This window comes from Pipistrellus hanaki (assembly GCF_964339955.1).
Source record: "Pipistrellus hanaki genome assembly, chromosome: 10".
NCBI lineage: Eukaryota > Metazoa > Chordata > Mammalia > Chiroptera > Vespertilionidae > Pipistrellus > Pipistrellus hanaki.
The window spans coordinates 28,552,590-28,567,927 of NC_140512.1; the positions used below are offsets into that span (position 1 = coordinate 28,552,590).

Below are 15,338 nucleotides of genomic sequence, written 5' to 3' on the forward strand. Positions count from 1 at the left end.
GAAATTTCCAGAAAAGAGTAATAAAAACCCAAATGTATAGGTATAAGGAAAGTATTTTCAATTTTAGATTTAAAGAAGTAATTTAACTCTTTGAAGCTGCCATTTCTGATAGTGGGGACTGGGAAGAACTTTGCACGCAAAGGTGAATTACGGGAATCTCGTTTAAATTTTAAAAAATGTGTAATTAACCAAATTATCTTTTAGATATATACCCCTGTGAGATGAGATGGGGGTCCATGATTAAGAGCATCAATCAAATTCTTGGTTTCCCATCTTTAGTATAAAACATATTTAACAGAGTCCAACAGTGAAAGAGAACATTTTCTGGAATTTTGTTAAGTCAGTGCTGTATTACAAGAGAAAATGTTTTTTGTTCAGTGAAGATCAGTTGCTGGTTTTAGACAATATCTAAACCAAACCACCCAAGCAAACCCTTAATTACAATATGGATAATCCCACAGAGTCCCTGCCCAGCATAAAAACGAAAGTCAAAGAACAAAGTGGATGTGCTGAGATATGACATGTCCTCAGTTTACTTTTCGTGTGTGTGTGTGTGTGTGTGTGTGTGTGTGTGTGTGTGTATGTGTGAGAGAGAGTGTGTGTGTGTGTGTGTGTATGTGTACATAAAATCTATCCTTGAAATAGCAGTTTATTCACTGTATAATGGGAATATTGATGCTTACATTTCAGAGGGTTAAGGATAAGATGTAGGCTGATTACCAACAAATGTTTATAGGGTCTCTTATATGAGCTCATACTGGGGATACTATAATAAACTAGAGTTCAGACTTTAAAACTCTGACCTTCCAGTTGGAAAAGATAAACAGCACATAAAATTAATGAGATAATGTCAGCCCAGCCTTATGAGGAAGACCACAGGACAAGGTGGTGTAATGTGGTAAATCATCACTAGATGTGGGGCTGTCGCTGAGGTGGTAAGAGAAGGAATCGTGAAAATGTAAGTTGGGACTAGAATGAGAAGACACAGACATCCTACGGTGGGGCTTGGGAAGTAGAAATGTGGAGGATTCCACACAGAATGAACAGGAAGTACACACTGAGCTGGAAGGATGTTGGACGCAGAGGAAGAAGGCAGGTGTGGGCAGAGGAGCAGTGAACCAGGAGAAGATGGAGGCAGGCAGGAGTTTGGAGGGTGTAGGAAGAAAGACCTGCAGATCATGCAGGGCTTCTGATTTCATTCTATAGGTCATCGGCGACCCCGGAGGAAAGTTTTCAGTAGGGAAGTAACCCTTTTATTCATGCTTTAACAAGGCTTTTATACAGAGGGTAATCTAGAAAGGGGCAGAAGTGGAAGCAGCATGGTGAGTTAGGAAGCTGGTTTGACAAGTCGGGCTACAGCTTCAGCAATGAGGACATTAAGAAGTCGTGAAATTGGGGATATCTTTGGAGGATCAAACCAAAAGTAGTTGCCAATGGGTTGGAAAAAGATAGTTAAGGAAAACAAGAAACCAAAAACGATGCCTAGGTTTGAGGCTCAAACAACTGGGCAGATGGGGAAAGCTTGAGTTAGGGAGATAATTCTTGGACAATGTTTTGATGAAAAGATACTAAACACCTGGCTGAGTAAAATGCATTTAGAGTGGGGGGGAGAGGTGAAGCTGGAGAATAAATGATCTATGGAAATGTGGGGTTAAATGACATCACTTGCCAGGAAGTGTAGGCAGGGGAGAAAAGAGGGGAAGGGTGAAACCTTTAGAGGAAAAGAGCCCAGAAAGGAGTCTGTAGCCAGGAAGGTGAGGCACACACTAAACTTGGGTGAGCATTAGCCCTTCTATGCAGAGCATCACTCTGCTGTCGCTATGGTGATACAGTCTGGGTATATACTGCTGGCAACTTTTTAATGGACTCTATAAACCAGGGGTCTTCAAACTATGGCCCGCGGGCCACATGCGGCCCGCAGAGGAGTCTGATCCGGCCCGCCAGGTTTTTTGGGCAGTGAGCGCAGCCGAGGTGTTACAGTAGGAATTAGTAGTTCATATAGTCCGGCCCTCCAGCTCTCTGAGGGACCGTGATCTGGCCCCCACTTTAAAAAGTTTGAGGACCCCTGCAAACGGATCCAATGCCTAAGGTGAGAGAGTATTTTCTATAGAGATTCCAACTTAGCTTGATCAAAGTGTCATTTGCTTGTTTTAGTTAGTCATTATTTATTTTAGTGAGTCAGTCTAGCAGTACCTTTAGAATGACACTGGCTTTTGCTTTTCAACCCATATTTCCTTTTAGAAAAAACAAAAAACAAAAACCCAAACCACTAAGTAACTTATAACTTTTTATTATATATTTTAGGTAATTATATTTGCATAATTCTGTCCTCTCTTTCTCCAGATATGAATTCAGCAACTATAAGGGCCTGGGAAACTGCTTCAAGATTTATTTCTGGAAGAGACCTCAAAGTCAGATGCTCTAAAAATATTCTTCCCTGAAGAAGCTTCCTGAATTATTGAAAGGTACCATAGTTGTAGCTCATTCGTCCTACATTTCCCCCTAAATCTGGGGTAAACTCAGTATTGACTCATTTCTGATCATTTCTCCTACTGGAGTCAATGGCCAATTGCTGGTGTGACTTTGATTTAACCCTCTCAGACTGGCTGCTTAACTTTTGCTTAGCAATATATCTGATATTCCCCTTTTTAAAAAAAATTCCCCCCAAATTCTGTGTGAGGGGGTTGGGGAGGACATACACAGGTAAGGGTGTGCATGAGGGTCTGGTTTGCGTGGAGAAAATGTTTCCTTTGAGTCAAAAGACTATATTTGAAGCTAACTTTCCTCAAAGAAAAATTATAATATACATTACATTCCTGATAACAGTTCAGATACCTATTTTTTTTAAAAAAAACAGAATTCCTATAAACACAAAAGGTAATACACTATGAATAATGTGCTTTATATAAGGCATAATAAGGGTTTAGAATGTGCATAACTTGATGGGGTAAAATATTATAATAATCAATCTTTTAAAATGCTACCACTGATGTGGAAGGGGTGTGCAATTAAATGAAAGACTATTAGGACTCAGGTTGTCGAAACTGAAGAGGAAGCTGTGGTCCAGCTTCAGAGAGGCCAGGAAAGCACGGTGTGTGTGTGTGTGTGTGTGTGTGTGTGTGTGTGTGTGTGTGTGTAAGAGAGAGAGAGGTGGGGGGAGAGGGAGAGAGAGAGGGAGAAAGAGAGAAGGTATGGGGAATATAGGATCTTGAGGATCAATAAAAAAATATACTTTCAGGGAAACTATGCTGGCCAGCTATGAGTCCTGGGAGATCCAAATGTGCTATAGGAGTGAACTATCAGAGGTCAAACTGCTCTAAGCTGAGCCCCATCTTAGGGTAAAAGGCTGACCTCTGAGGTCTTTTGCACCAGAGCCACTATTACAACATCCCACGCTGCTTATTAAAATGAAATTTATTAAACAGTCTCCTCAGGCATCTTTCACATGTGTACTTTTCAATTTATTCCACGTCACTACAAAAAGCAGTTCGCATTAAATATCAGGAGGGATGTGTGTGCGTGTGGGTTTTAAAAAACATGGTCTCTTTGAGTACTCCAGTCATGACTTGAGATTGGAAAAAATTTCCTTCCGGGATCCTTATCGCTATTGTGAAGCATTTGCTCTTTGAGCCTCCTGCCTTGTTTTTTTTAAGATCACCTTATTATGCAACATCTGCTCTGAATTTCAAATGTGATAAACAGAGTATGAGTGCTGGTGGCAGATGGCTAATGACCAGCGGCGACAGGGCATTCAAGCCCGCCTTGTTTTCTGAGAAGCGATATTTTCATGTTAATGCGCTCTGTGTCCTGCGAAGATGAGACAAATCACCTGCTCATAATTCAGGCAAAGTGGAGACCACCAGGAGCAGAGAGGGGCCGTGGCTCAATCCCTCTGGGGCGAGAGGAGAGAAGTTCTAGGAGACTCTCCTCCTCCGCAGTACAGGGGACCGACCGGTCAGTCACTTCACATTATGTCAGCTCTAAAAAGATGAGTCGGCCCCGGGCAGCCCATATTGACACCAGAGCCACTGTTGACTGCAGGCAGATATTATTCATGAAAACAGATCTTTTCCAGTGGCAGAAAACAGGTGCTATTAGGAGTGTGTGTCAGCCTCTGAAGTCTGGGCTTTGTAAAACAAACCTAATAGTACATGTAATCTCCGACTGAAACTGTTACAACCAACAGAAATCTCCAAGAAACATTCAGCTGAAGATAAAATGAAATGTAATTCACAGAGAAAATGACCCATGCAGACACACAAACCTTTTCCGCTTTCTCAAGCCCTATAGAATTCATTTGTCAGATATGCGTAAATAAAATATAATTTCTATTCCAGGGCTGAGTCATCCAAAGAGGCCACATGATCTTGCCCTAGAAGAGCCCTGTCCTATTTGGGAGAGGTGGCTGATCTTCTGTGTGCCCCTTTCAGGGTCTTCCAATTTCCACTTGTGAAATGTTACTGCCAACTTCATCGAACATGTTACATTCACAGAATGTCCAAAGAATATTAGGCTCTCAAAGACTTGATTAGACAGTCGATAAGCCAGGCCCTATGTGAGGAAAGATAATATACTAATAAAGGGAGGCCTAAGTACAAAATGACAGTTCAGGAAAAGAGGGCAGCCCTAACTGGTTTGGCTCAGTGGATAGAGCGTCGGCCTGCAGATGGAAGGATCCCAGGTTTGATTCCAGTCAAGGGCATGTACCTTGGTTGTAGGCACATCCCCAGTGGAGGGTGTGCAGGAGGCAGATGATAGATGTTTCTCTCTCATCGATGTTTCTAATTCTCTATCCCTCTCCCTTCTTCTTTGTAAAAAATCAATAAAATATATTAAAAAAAAAAAAAGAAAAGAAAAGAAAAAGAGGGCATTACTTTTTTGAAAGCATTATGATTTTACATAGGAATCTCTCCCCATATATATCCTGTCATATAGTGATCCTTTTTCTGGGTAGCAGTTACAAATGACTAAGGAACAAGGTGAAGAAATTTGTCTACAGTTCTTTCTGATCCTTTCTCATAGGGTGGCATATAAAGGCTCGAAAGAGAAAAAAACCCAGCAATCTGAAAGCCCTTTTCTCTCTCTCATGAAATCCCCATAAATAGAAAGTGCTATAGAAGCAAAGACACTGAAAATTTATCATGAACCCCAAAAGTGTATAAAGTATTAATTTCTGCCTATACGTTTAAACATGAAAGTCTAAGAACAATCTCAAATCTCAAATGATCAAATAAAAATTAAACAAAGACAGCAATGAAGTCCTCCATAATTAAGTAGATAAAAAAAAAAAAGACTTCTGAATTAGAAAGAGGAAAGCAAGATATGACAATGATAAGCCTATGAGACCAAATTTGATATTTGTTGACTTCATAGTACAGCAGGCTTCTTTAAGCAAAGGTCACCATCAACATGAACAGCTATATCTTGGGACATCAAGAAAAGAGACTAAAGAATGTGATGAAAACCTCAAGATGAAGTATGAATGAGCTTTCTGTATGTGTTTATTAGGTTTTTTTAGAATAAGGTGCAATTTAAAATACACCTATGGTTTTATTTTATTCTCACGATCCTCTCAATTACAGTGAGCAGTTCAGGATTATATCCTTGAATTACTTTACCAAAGTCTGACATGAGCTTTACACAATAATTACAAGACTCCCCCAATGAGTTCACCCAACTATCAACCATCACAAATACCTAAGGTGTTTTTATTCCTTAAAAAAGACCCAAAAAGTATTTAAAAGAACTTGAAACATTGTTATGTGATATATGTAAATGGGGAAGATAAGCCTATCATGTGCTCTCTTCTACCAAACAGGTATTAAGCACAAAGATTTTATCCCTGAATATCTAGTCAGAGACATGGAGCACCCCAGTTTTACCCAACTAGTGCCCTCCTGATTCAACTTAGGTTCTGAACATACTCTAGAATAGGGGTGTCGAACTCAATCAGAGAAGGGGCCAAAATCTAAAATCCAGCCTAAATTGCGGGCCGAATGGTTTACTGAACAGTCATAAACTGACAATGTCATAAACTGACAGCGGAGTGCAGTGATGACAGCGCGGTGCGGGCCACATTGCAAGGCCTGGCGGGCTGGATTTGGCCCGCGGGCCTTGTGTTTGACACATGTGCAGAATATCCCGAATTTAAGGGGGCTAATAGGTAAACAGTGCCACAGAAAATATAGCAGGAGACAGGTGGTTGAAGAAAATTCCCTTAGCCTGAAGGATCTGATATGAGGCCTTTTCTAGATATTGTTTTAGTCTATTACATGTCAAAATATTTTACACTTTTATAATTATTTTGTAACATGACATGCTCTGATCATAGACATTTATAAACAATGAATAAGATAAGGAATCTGATTAATTAAGTCACCCAATTCACAAAAACAAAGGTTCTTCATGAAAACCTGCACATAATGTCATAGATCTAAAAGACCTACTGGGGGGAAAAAAAATAAAAGACCTACTGGGAAGTTCATTTAAGCAGAAGGAAGACACCAACTAAACTTTGTAAGCTTTTCCCGTTAGACTTAAAGGAAGAAAGAATCTCTAGTCAGTACACTGCATTTAGCTTGCCGACTTCTAAACAACCTAAAGCCATCTTTAAAGCTCAAGGGTTTGGGATAGTTCTTAGCACTGGCTTCCTATAAATGTTTTTATTAGTGAGAAAAATTGGAGAAAGCAGTGGCTGAGACCAGTATTTCTGATTTGCATAGTATGGTATATCCTGGAGTCAATGTACAAGTAAAATATCTAATGTGCTCACATATGATGTTTCAGATTATACCTCTCAGAGGCCATGACTCATCAGAAAAACACTGAGTTATACTTATTGCACTATACTTTCCAAAGTTAGAGCCACATAATTAACAAATACTAGGTATTTTTCAATAAGTGTATTAAGACCTAAAGGATTTTCCACTGAGCTCTAACATTAACAAACTACAATATGTCCCACTTAGCTATATTAAATATATTTATCTATACAGTGAGTTCCAAAAGTTCCAATTCTGGCAATTTGCATAAAGGAGAGAATGCCATTGATTGAAAGACTGTAACAGGTTGACTGTCTGACCAGGTAAAAAGATGATTCTTGGTACCTTTATGGTTTCAGTGGGCACTCCGGGCTCGGGAACTTTATTCAAATAAGTGGTCAAGTCTTGATCTACATGTTCAAACACTAATGTTAGTTTAGTTTCTCTGTCTGTTCGCGACACCGTGCACACATCGAATAACCTAAAAGGAAAAAGAAAGAGATAGTAAGTAGGGTGGCAATAAGCAAAGATGTAACCTGTATGTCTTATAATATATGTCCCTCATTTTGATCCAACAGGAATAAAAACAAGGCCAGTGCTGACCATTCCTTGGGATAATGTGTAAGAACTAGAGTCCCATTCTGGGGTGAGGGAGTGTGTGCCTCAGACAGCCTGCGCCCTTTCATAGCCCCAAACCCCTTGGAGGACATCCCTCTCTCAGTCTGGGAGCCCTCGCTCCTCACTGCCCGCCTGCTCGCTGCACCTTACCACTTGGCAGGCTACTCCTTAGCGCTGCCTGGGAGGCAGAAGAGGCTCCCACCACCACCGCTGCACTCGCCAGCCGTGAGCCCGGCTTCTGGCTGAGTGGTGCTTCCCCTGTGGGAGTGCACTGACCACCAGGGAGCAGCTCCTGCATTGAGCATCTGCCCCCTGGTAGTCAGTGCGCATCATAGCAACCGGTTGTTCTGCCATTCGGTCGATTTGCATATTAGCCTTTTATTATAAAGAATGCTCAATAGGACTTGACACACGTAGCAAAGAGAAAGGAACACGAGTGGAGCTTGAGAATATCTGTGTGGGGTGTTTCCTTATTTAAGACCTTAGGTGGAACTTGCTGCGACTGCTAGTTTTAAAACCTGCAGCCTAGGAAAAATATGGTTCTTCTTAGCTCACAATTCGAGAATCATTAAAAAGCCCAACTGAACATTCTTTGGAGATGCTGGACCCTGCAATGAAGTTTTCCCTGGAATTTAAGGTATGAACAATCATGTCTGTGAAAATAAGTAGGAAGGGATATGGAGAAATTTTGGTTTAAGCCTTCTCATCCTGATGAGTCAAATGATTTCCCTAGAAAGGGCATACATTCCTAGCTTTTAAAATTCCAAATATCATGCTAATTAAAACTGTAAAATTCAAACTTTCCTTTTCAGGGAAGAAACTGTGTTGGTAAACGATGTCACCTTAAGTGATATAGACAGACTTCATGATCAAGTATGGCTGGGTGAATTCAATTTTTCCCCCATAAAATCCTACACCAATTCAAAATTTAAGTTTCAAAAAGAAAGTTTTCCGTAGCAAAATAATATTTAAGTCAATGACACATTTTCCGTTGACTTCAATCATAAAAGTACACTCTCTAGTACATGAGATGTTCAGCAAATGTTTGAAGAGTTAAACAAGCCACTCATAAACAATCTGTCAGTAAATTTCTTGACAAGGATGTAATAGAAACACTCAGAAAAGGCTAATAAAATGTTATATTATTTTCTTTCATTTTAAAAACTTAACACTTTTGAAAGGGACTAACTATATATGTGCACATAACCCAATTACTAAAGTGCAGGGTTGACTCTCAATTATCCACTTTGTATATTACCTCGGTTAAATTTTTAATGCCTACCTGGTTACCATACCATCCAACTATATGTCTAGGCTATGTGGGACCCACACGTTCTCTGTGAATCTAGACTCAATGTTAAACTAAAGAACACTGTAAGTTAAATTTAGTGGACTGCACAATACCACCACCAACCACACATACTTCACAGCCAGATTCAAACTACTTTTTAATTATGGGTTCTACAACTCCGTTCAAATCCACTAAGATCAACTGAATTTCTTCCTCACATTTATCTACTTCCAAATATTATGATTATGTTAAAGTTTTAATCATTTACTGCCAAAGTTATTTTTCCCCCCACCTAAATTCTAAACTCTTCCAATGTCACCAATGTGATTTGTTCTGGAATAGTCTTCTGATAAAGTAAAAACTTCTAGTGAGTAAGTGTATTATAGAAAGTAACATGAGGCATCTGAGTGCCACACTGTGAAAAACACGACTGCTATTATGCATGGATCTGACACCCGAGACATTTATCAAAACAACTCCATGAACTGGGTAATTCCGGGTAACAGTCATGTATTCATAGGCTCCTGAGAACCATCTTCTTCCCGTTAAACCCACAGACTTTGATGGCTTCACTCTTTATTTCCTTTGGAAGAAAAAGAAGTTCCCAATAACCAAGCTTCTCCCTATCTGTCGCGTCCACTTTTGTAATAAAGTAAAACAGCCATGAACCAAAGATGGAACATCGTAAACTCAAGCTCAAACACGGGGCTGCCCCATTGCCACTGTGCTTCTTCAATGTTCCTTTAAACCTGCTTCCCATTACACTTCCTCACTGAGGACACAGGGTTTACCACTTCTTCTGATGGCAATGGTTTTAGTAACTCTAGTTCTTTTTATATATTTTTTAAATTGTTTAAAGTATTACAAATAGTAGTACATATGTCTTCCCCTCCCCCCCCCAATTGACCTTCCCCCAGCCTCCCCTACCCCCTGGCACATGCCCTCACCCCCATCCCAGTGTCTTGCATCCATTGGTCATGCTTATATGCATGCATGAAAGTCCTTTGGTTGATCTCCTACCTCCCCCTGCCCCCCAACCCTCCCCAGCCTTAGAGTTTTTAATATTTGAGACATTTAAGTGCTTTACAAAAGGAAAAGAAACGTCTGACTGGGACATAACTGGAGAATGAAGTGATCACAACACACGGCGGAGCTGAAGTCGCCTGCTCTCAAACCGTTAAGTTACCAAACAGCCGTGGCAGTATAATGTTGCTTCAGCTCATGAAACCGTTTGCAAGCACTCTTGGTATGACACAATACAAGAATAACATCCAATCCACCCAAGTACTTTTTCTCCCAGTTATATCACTTTACTCAAAATATTAAGACTCACCATTTTGAGAAAAGGTCCTAATTTTGTTTTATTTATTTTTCAATTTTTATTTTTCAGCTACAATTTACATTCATTATTATTCTGTATTAGTTTCAGGCATACAGCATAGTGGTCAGACAATCATATACTTTATAAAATCCCCCCCCCCCAATATTTCTAGTATCCACCTGTCACTATATATACTTATTACAATGTCATTGCTTCTGTTCTCTATGCTGAAATTTATACCCCCATGACTATTTTAAAAAAAATATATTTTATTGATTTTTTTACAGAGAGGAAGGGAGAGAGATAGAGAGCCAGAAACGTCGATGAGAGAGAAACATCGACCAGCCACCTCCTGCACACCCCCCACTGGGGATGTGCCCGCAACCAACGTAAATGCCCCTGGCCGGAATCGAACCTGGGACCTTTCAGTCCGCAGACCGACACTCTACCACTGAGCCAAACCGGCTTCGGCCCCATGACTATTTTTTAACTGCCAATTTGAAAGGCCTTAATTTTAACTGGTAATTTTTAAGAAGTGGAATTTTTAAAGAGCTATGTCACAATATACAGAGTAGAATCTCCTTATATCAATCTTAATATATATATACATATTCCAGGCTACAAAAAGAATGGCGTGAGGTAGGAGCAGCTCCCATGCTGTTCAAGGAGATAATCCTTTTTAAAGGTGGCATTATTAATTTCATTTGGGAAACGGAGCATATTACATTCTCTTCCAAAATTCACAAGCGACCTCGAGGGAAGTGAAAGTCCCAGGAAGACCTGCAGGATATCCCCTTTTTGGTTCTAATGTTGGGTATCAACATCCTATAGCCCAGTACTCTGCAGAAGTACTGGGAGATATTGCTCTTCACTTAAATAAGAAATTTAGTTTGACTTAATTGTTCAGTAAACATCATCAGAGTAATAATTAAGTTACATTAGTAGAAACGTGTCTTTTGACTCAACAGTTATAAATATTAATCTTAAGCATTTAGGACATAATATATATGATGCTTTTTTATCTACAAAGACTCCCTCTGGAATTATCACAAATCAAATAATAGGCACTTTGGTGGGAAATAAAGAGAAAATAGATGCAAATCTCAGATAAGTAACCGAGCTAAACAAGAAATTAAATCCCTGATATTTGGCAAGAGGGTAATAATTTGTAATCTATCTATATAAAAGCTTAAGCGACCGTCACAACCAAAACAACTGAACGGGTGTGACGAACAGGCTGCGTGGGGTGACCAGGTCGGCAGGGGGGTTAGTGAGGGACGACCAAACGACTGAAGCAGGTTGTGTGGCGCAACCAGGCCAGCAGCAGGGACAGTTGGGGGCGATCAGGCCAGCAGGCAGGTGAGTGGTTAGGAACCAATGGTCCTGGATTGAGAGAGGGATGTCCGACTGTCAGACCTCCCCTGAGGGGTCTGGATTGGAGAGAGTACAGGCTGGGTTGAGTGACTCTCCTCCCTGCCCCCTGTGCACGAATTTCGTGCACTGGGACTCTAGTATATTTATACAAACCAATGAGGATGTGGCCAGCCTGCCTAGAACCTCTCCACTTGTAAACCAAAAGAGCCAGACAGGTCTGAATGTTTGAACAAACACTGGAAAATAACTTCAACTGTATGATTCCTCATGTTGACTAACATCTCAAGACTTTTTAAACTTTTCTTTTTCCTACTCAGTAAACGGACAAAAATACCATTTCAATGACTGCAGTTCCATAAGAGAAATATAACCACACTGTGTTGAATATGAGCAATATCTCAGATTACTTTGAGGGGAAATAAAAACTACCAACTCATATTTATCCATTAGAGCTTTGCTTAAAATGACCCAAGCGAATGTTCAAAAAGTAAAAGTGGCCTGGCCAGTGTGGTCCAATGATTGAGCATTGATCCATAAATCAGGAAGGTCAGGTCAGGGCACTGCCCGGGTTGAGGGCTCCAACCCCAGCAGGGGGCATGCAGAAGCAGCCAATACATGACTGACTCCCTTTTATCACTGATGTTTCTATCTCCCTCTCCTTTTTGCTCTGAAATCAATTTTTTAAAAAAATCTTTAAAAAATTATTTCTTTTTTTATTTTTAATATATTTTATTGATTTTGTACAGAGAGGAAGGGAGAGAGATAGAGAGCTAGAAACATCGATGACAGAGAGTCATCGATCAGCTGCCTCTTGCACACCCCCTACTGGGGATGTGCCCGCAACCAAGGTACACGCCCTTGACCGGAATCGAACCCGGGTCCCTTCAGTCCCCAAGCTGACACTCTATCCATTGAGCCAAACCGGTTTCGGCAAAAAAATTATTTTTTAAAAAGTATAAGTGAAAAGGCGTTCTCAGGACTTACTAAGTCCATGAATCCAGTTTAGCTGTGAAAACACAACCCAGAAGAGGCACAAGCAAGCCAGCCAGGCCCCTCACTATCTCATAAAGTGATTCTCTCGCTGTCTATTGTCTTGACCCCCAGCTGCAGGGCTGGAGCAAGCACTGTGGTCCAGCACAGCACTCGGCTTCCCAGCTGTCCCGATGATGTAATTATCTCATAACAAAACATCTCCGTGAATTAAGTCTGCATCCTACCCATTGTAATTCTTAATGATTGCTTCCTGTCCACGTTCCCTAACTTGCTATTCTGGATCTATTGCCTAGGCAAGTTGTCTTCATCTAATGGATGGGATTACATCAAATAAACTTGGGATTTCCAAAGATTATAATTTACAAAGGTCTCCCAAACAACATGCTTTGGAAACACAAGCCCTGCCTTTCTATTGTGCTTATAATAGAAGGGAAATCCGCATTATTTGCTGTGATTAAACTTTGGCCGGTCAGAGGAAGGCCTAGGAGGATTTTTTTTTCCTGTTACTTTCCCCCCCATAATCTTGCTTGAATCTTTGGACATCAAATGAAAGACGTCGGGCACAACTGACTAAGGGCGCTAAACAAAGTTTTACTTGAACTACAGCCTGTCTTTGGAATAGAGAAGACTTTTCAAAAACCTCTAATCTCTTCCTTTAGAGCCCAAAAGCACATTCTGTGGCTACAGCTTGCATGCAACAAATTTATGTTCACACATTCCACTAGGCCCACACTACTGAATACTGGCCAGGGTGATCACATTTTGCCCAATAAATGTGGACTGGATGTGCATTTTTTTTTCTCAACTGACACTGGATGGTGTAACTCCAGAAGTATTTGCCACCAACAATGATGAGCGAGCATCCTGCCAGAAAGGAATTGCCATTTCAGGGGCACTGATAAAATATCAGTACCTACTGCGTGCAGCCACTGTGTTTGGGTTGGGATTCCAACAGGTCTAAAGGAGGGTATTGCCCTGGACAGCTTGACTATCTAGATGTGGGAGGGAAGGCTGATACATAAAACCAACAGTAAGGATGCGTGGGTACGTAGCGATTCCAAATAAATGCTATAAACAGTGTATGAAACTTTGCATATCATATCGGAGTAAATTCACTCTGTATCTATGATAGTACACATCCGTGGCGTCTGCCTTCCCACATCCATCACTTCTTCTGGAAACCATATTCTCATTTTCTGCTAAGGAGCTACTCCTCTATTCCATACTCAGGTATTACGGTATCGGGGGCATGGGCGCTGGGATGGCATGTAACCCACCCTGAATAAAAAGAGTGACAATGATTAATTCAGGAATGGACAGGACCATGAGAATCAGTCCCGGGAATTTTACTAAAACTTCTGGGACACTAGAGCTCTCTTTATTCTGGGATTACTAAACTCGCAACAGATAAGCCTGCAGCTGCTGACGGCCATCTCCGCCACCGCTTCCCTGAGCCTTCCCCGGTGAACGCCCAGCCAACACCAAACAGAAGCAGAGCAGAGAGGGGACGGGCAAGAGATTCCGGGCGATACTGGTTCAGCACCTGGACCTGCCTGTGCCGACCTCCCTCTGGGTTTGTTAGCTGTGGGAGCCGGTGATGTCCCTTTCATGCTTCCCCAGTTTGAGTTGGGTTTCTATTACAACCAAAAATAGTTCTAAGGCACGTACCAACATTTTGAAATGGTCCAGTGACTTTGAAACATTACTGCCCGACTTCAAACACGTCCCATGTATTAGACAAAAGGAATTAAGCTCAAGCACGTAAGCCGTGGTAACTATAACCCGTTCTCTGACTTGCTGGAAGACTATTTGCCTGAAATGGCTTCTCCATGAGCATGTCCACCCGGCGAAAGTAACTGACAGCTGCAGATCAGACTAATTCATCTTTCCCAGGGAGCCAGGAGGCTTCCTCCCAGAATTCTAGTTGAGGACCCTGGCTTACGGAACATTTTATGGCAAAAAAGTAGAGAAAGGAAGAAGACAGACAAGCTCTGTCTCACAAACAGAAATATGGCACCTAGCACAGAAAAGAAAGACTTTAAAATAATCCAAAGTTATAGAATTTAATTAATTTAAAGGCTGGGTGCAATACTAGGACACTTGTTTTCCTGAAACCCTCAACTAAACAACCCCTCTCCAACTTCGCTGTTGCTCAGAAGGGGCAACAGATAGGAACGAAAGCAGTATCAATAGTAACTAAAGGAGAGAAACCCTTTTGTTCCGTACTGTTCCACTTAAGGTAAGGTGACCAAACGTCCTGCTTTTGGCGTGACAGTCCCGATTTTTAACAATTTGTCCCGCGTCCATAGCGTTTTTAAAAAGTCCAAAAGATTTAAAAGAATCTTTCCAAAAAACCAGGACTTTTTTTTTTTTTTTAAACTCTGCAGGACAAATTTTTAAAAATCGGGACTGTCCCGCCAAAAGTGGGACGTCTGGTCACCTTAATAAGGCTGCTCATAACCACCATCTTTTCCTTACTGAATCATTTTATTCCTTACAGCCTTAAGGAGAGTGTTATAAGAAAGTTTCATGATTCATTTTCTCCCAGTCCACCTTTAAAGGTTCTCTTAATCTAGTTTTAGCTTCTCTCCATATGCACCTGGCAGTGCGGATCTATGAGTTCCTATCTTTGTATCCATCAGCCAAAAGATGTCTTACAACTTAAATGGGAATCCCCAAAACTGGACAAGTTTACAAGATGTGACTTGCACTACAGTAAATATTTAAAACCGAGCAAACACTAAAACTTGTGTATGTAGAAACACACTGGAACTGGTCAGCACAAAACTGGTGTACGAGTTGCTGGGCCCCAGATGAGCTATCTGGGATGTCTCCTACCTGCACAGACTCTCCTCTCTGGGGCTTCCTGGAGGACCCCTTCCTGGATGATCAGGTGAAACTCATCAAGTGGACGGGTGACCACCTGACGCACCTCCAAAGGCCGAGGACCCCCAGGCTGGGCTGGGCAAGGATCTCTGAA

The 15,338-nt window shown here is 41.1% G+C and overlaps 1 protein-coding gene across 4 annotated transcripts in view; it reads right to left on the reverse strand.

Moving 5' to 3' along the window:
• CDK6 (cyclin dependent kinase 6) overlaps positions 1-15,338 on the reverse strand; it is a 211,254-nt gene that overhangs the window by 141,211 nt on the left and 54,705 nt on the right. For all 4 annotated transcript variants that reach the window (XM_084897451.1, XM_084897450.1, XM_084897453.1 and 1 more), the window contains exon 3: positions 7,107-7,242. In XM_084897451.1, the coding sequence (XP_084753577.1) occupies positions 7,107-7,242 (136 nt within the window). The remainder of the gene's footprint in view (positions 1-7,106; positions 7,243-15,338) is intronic.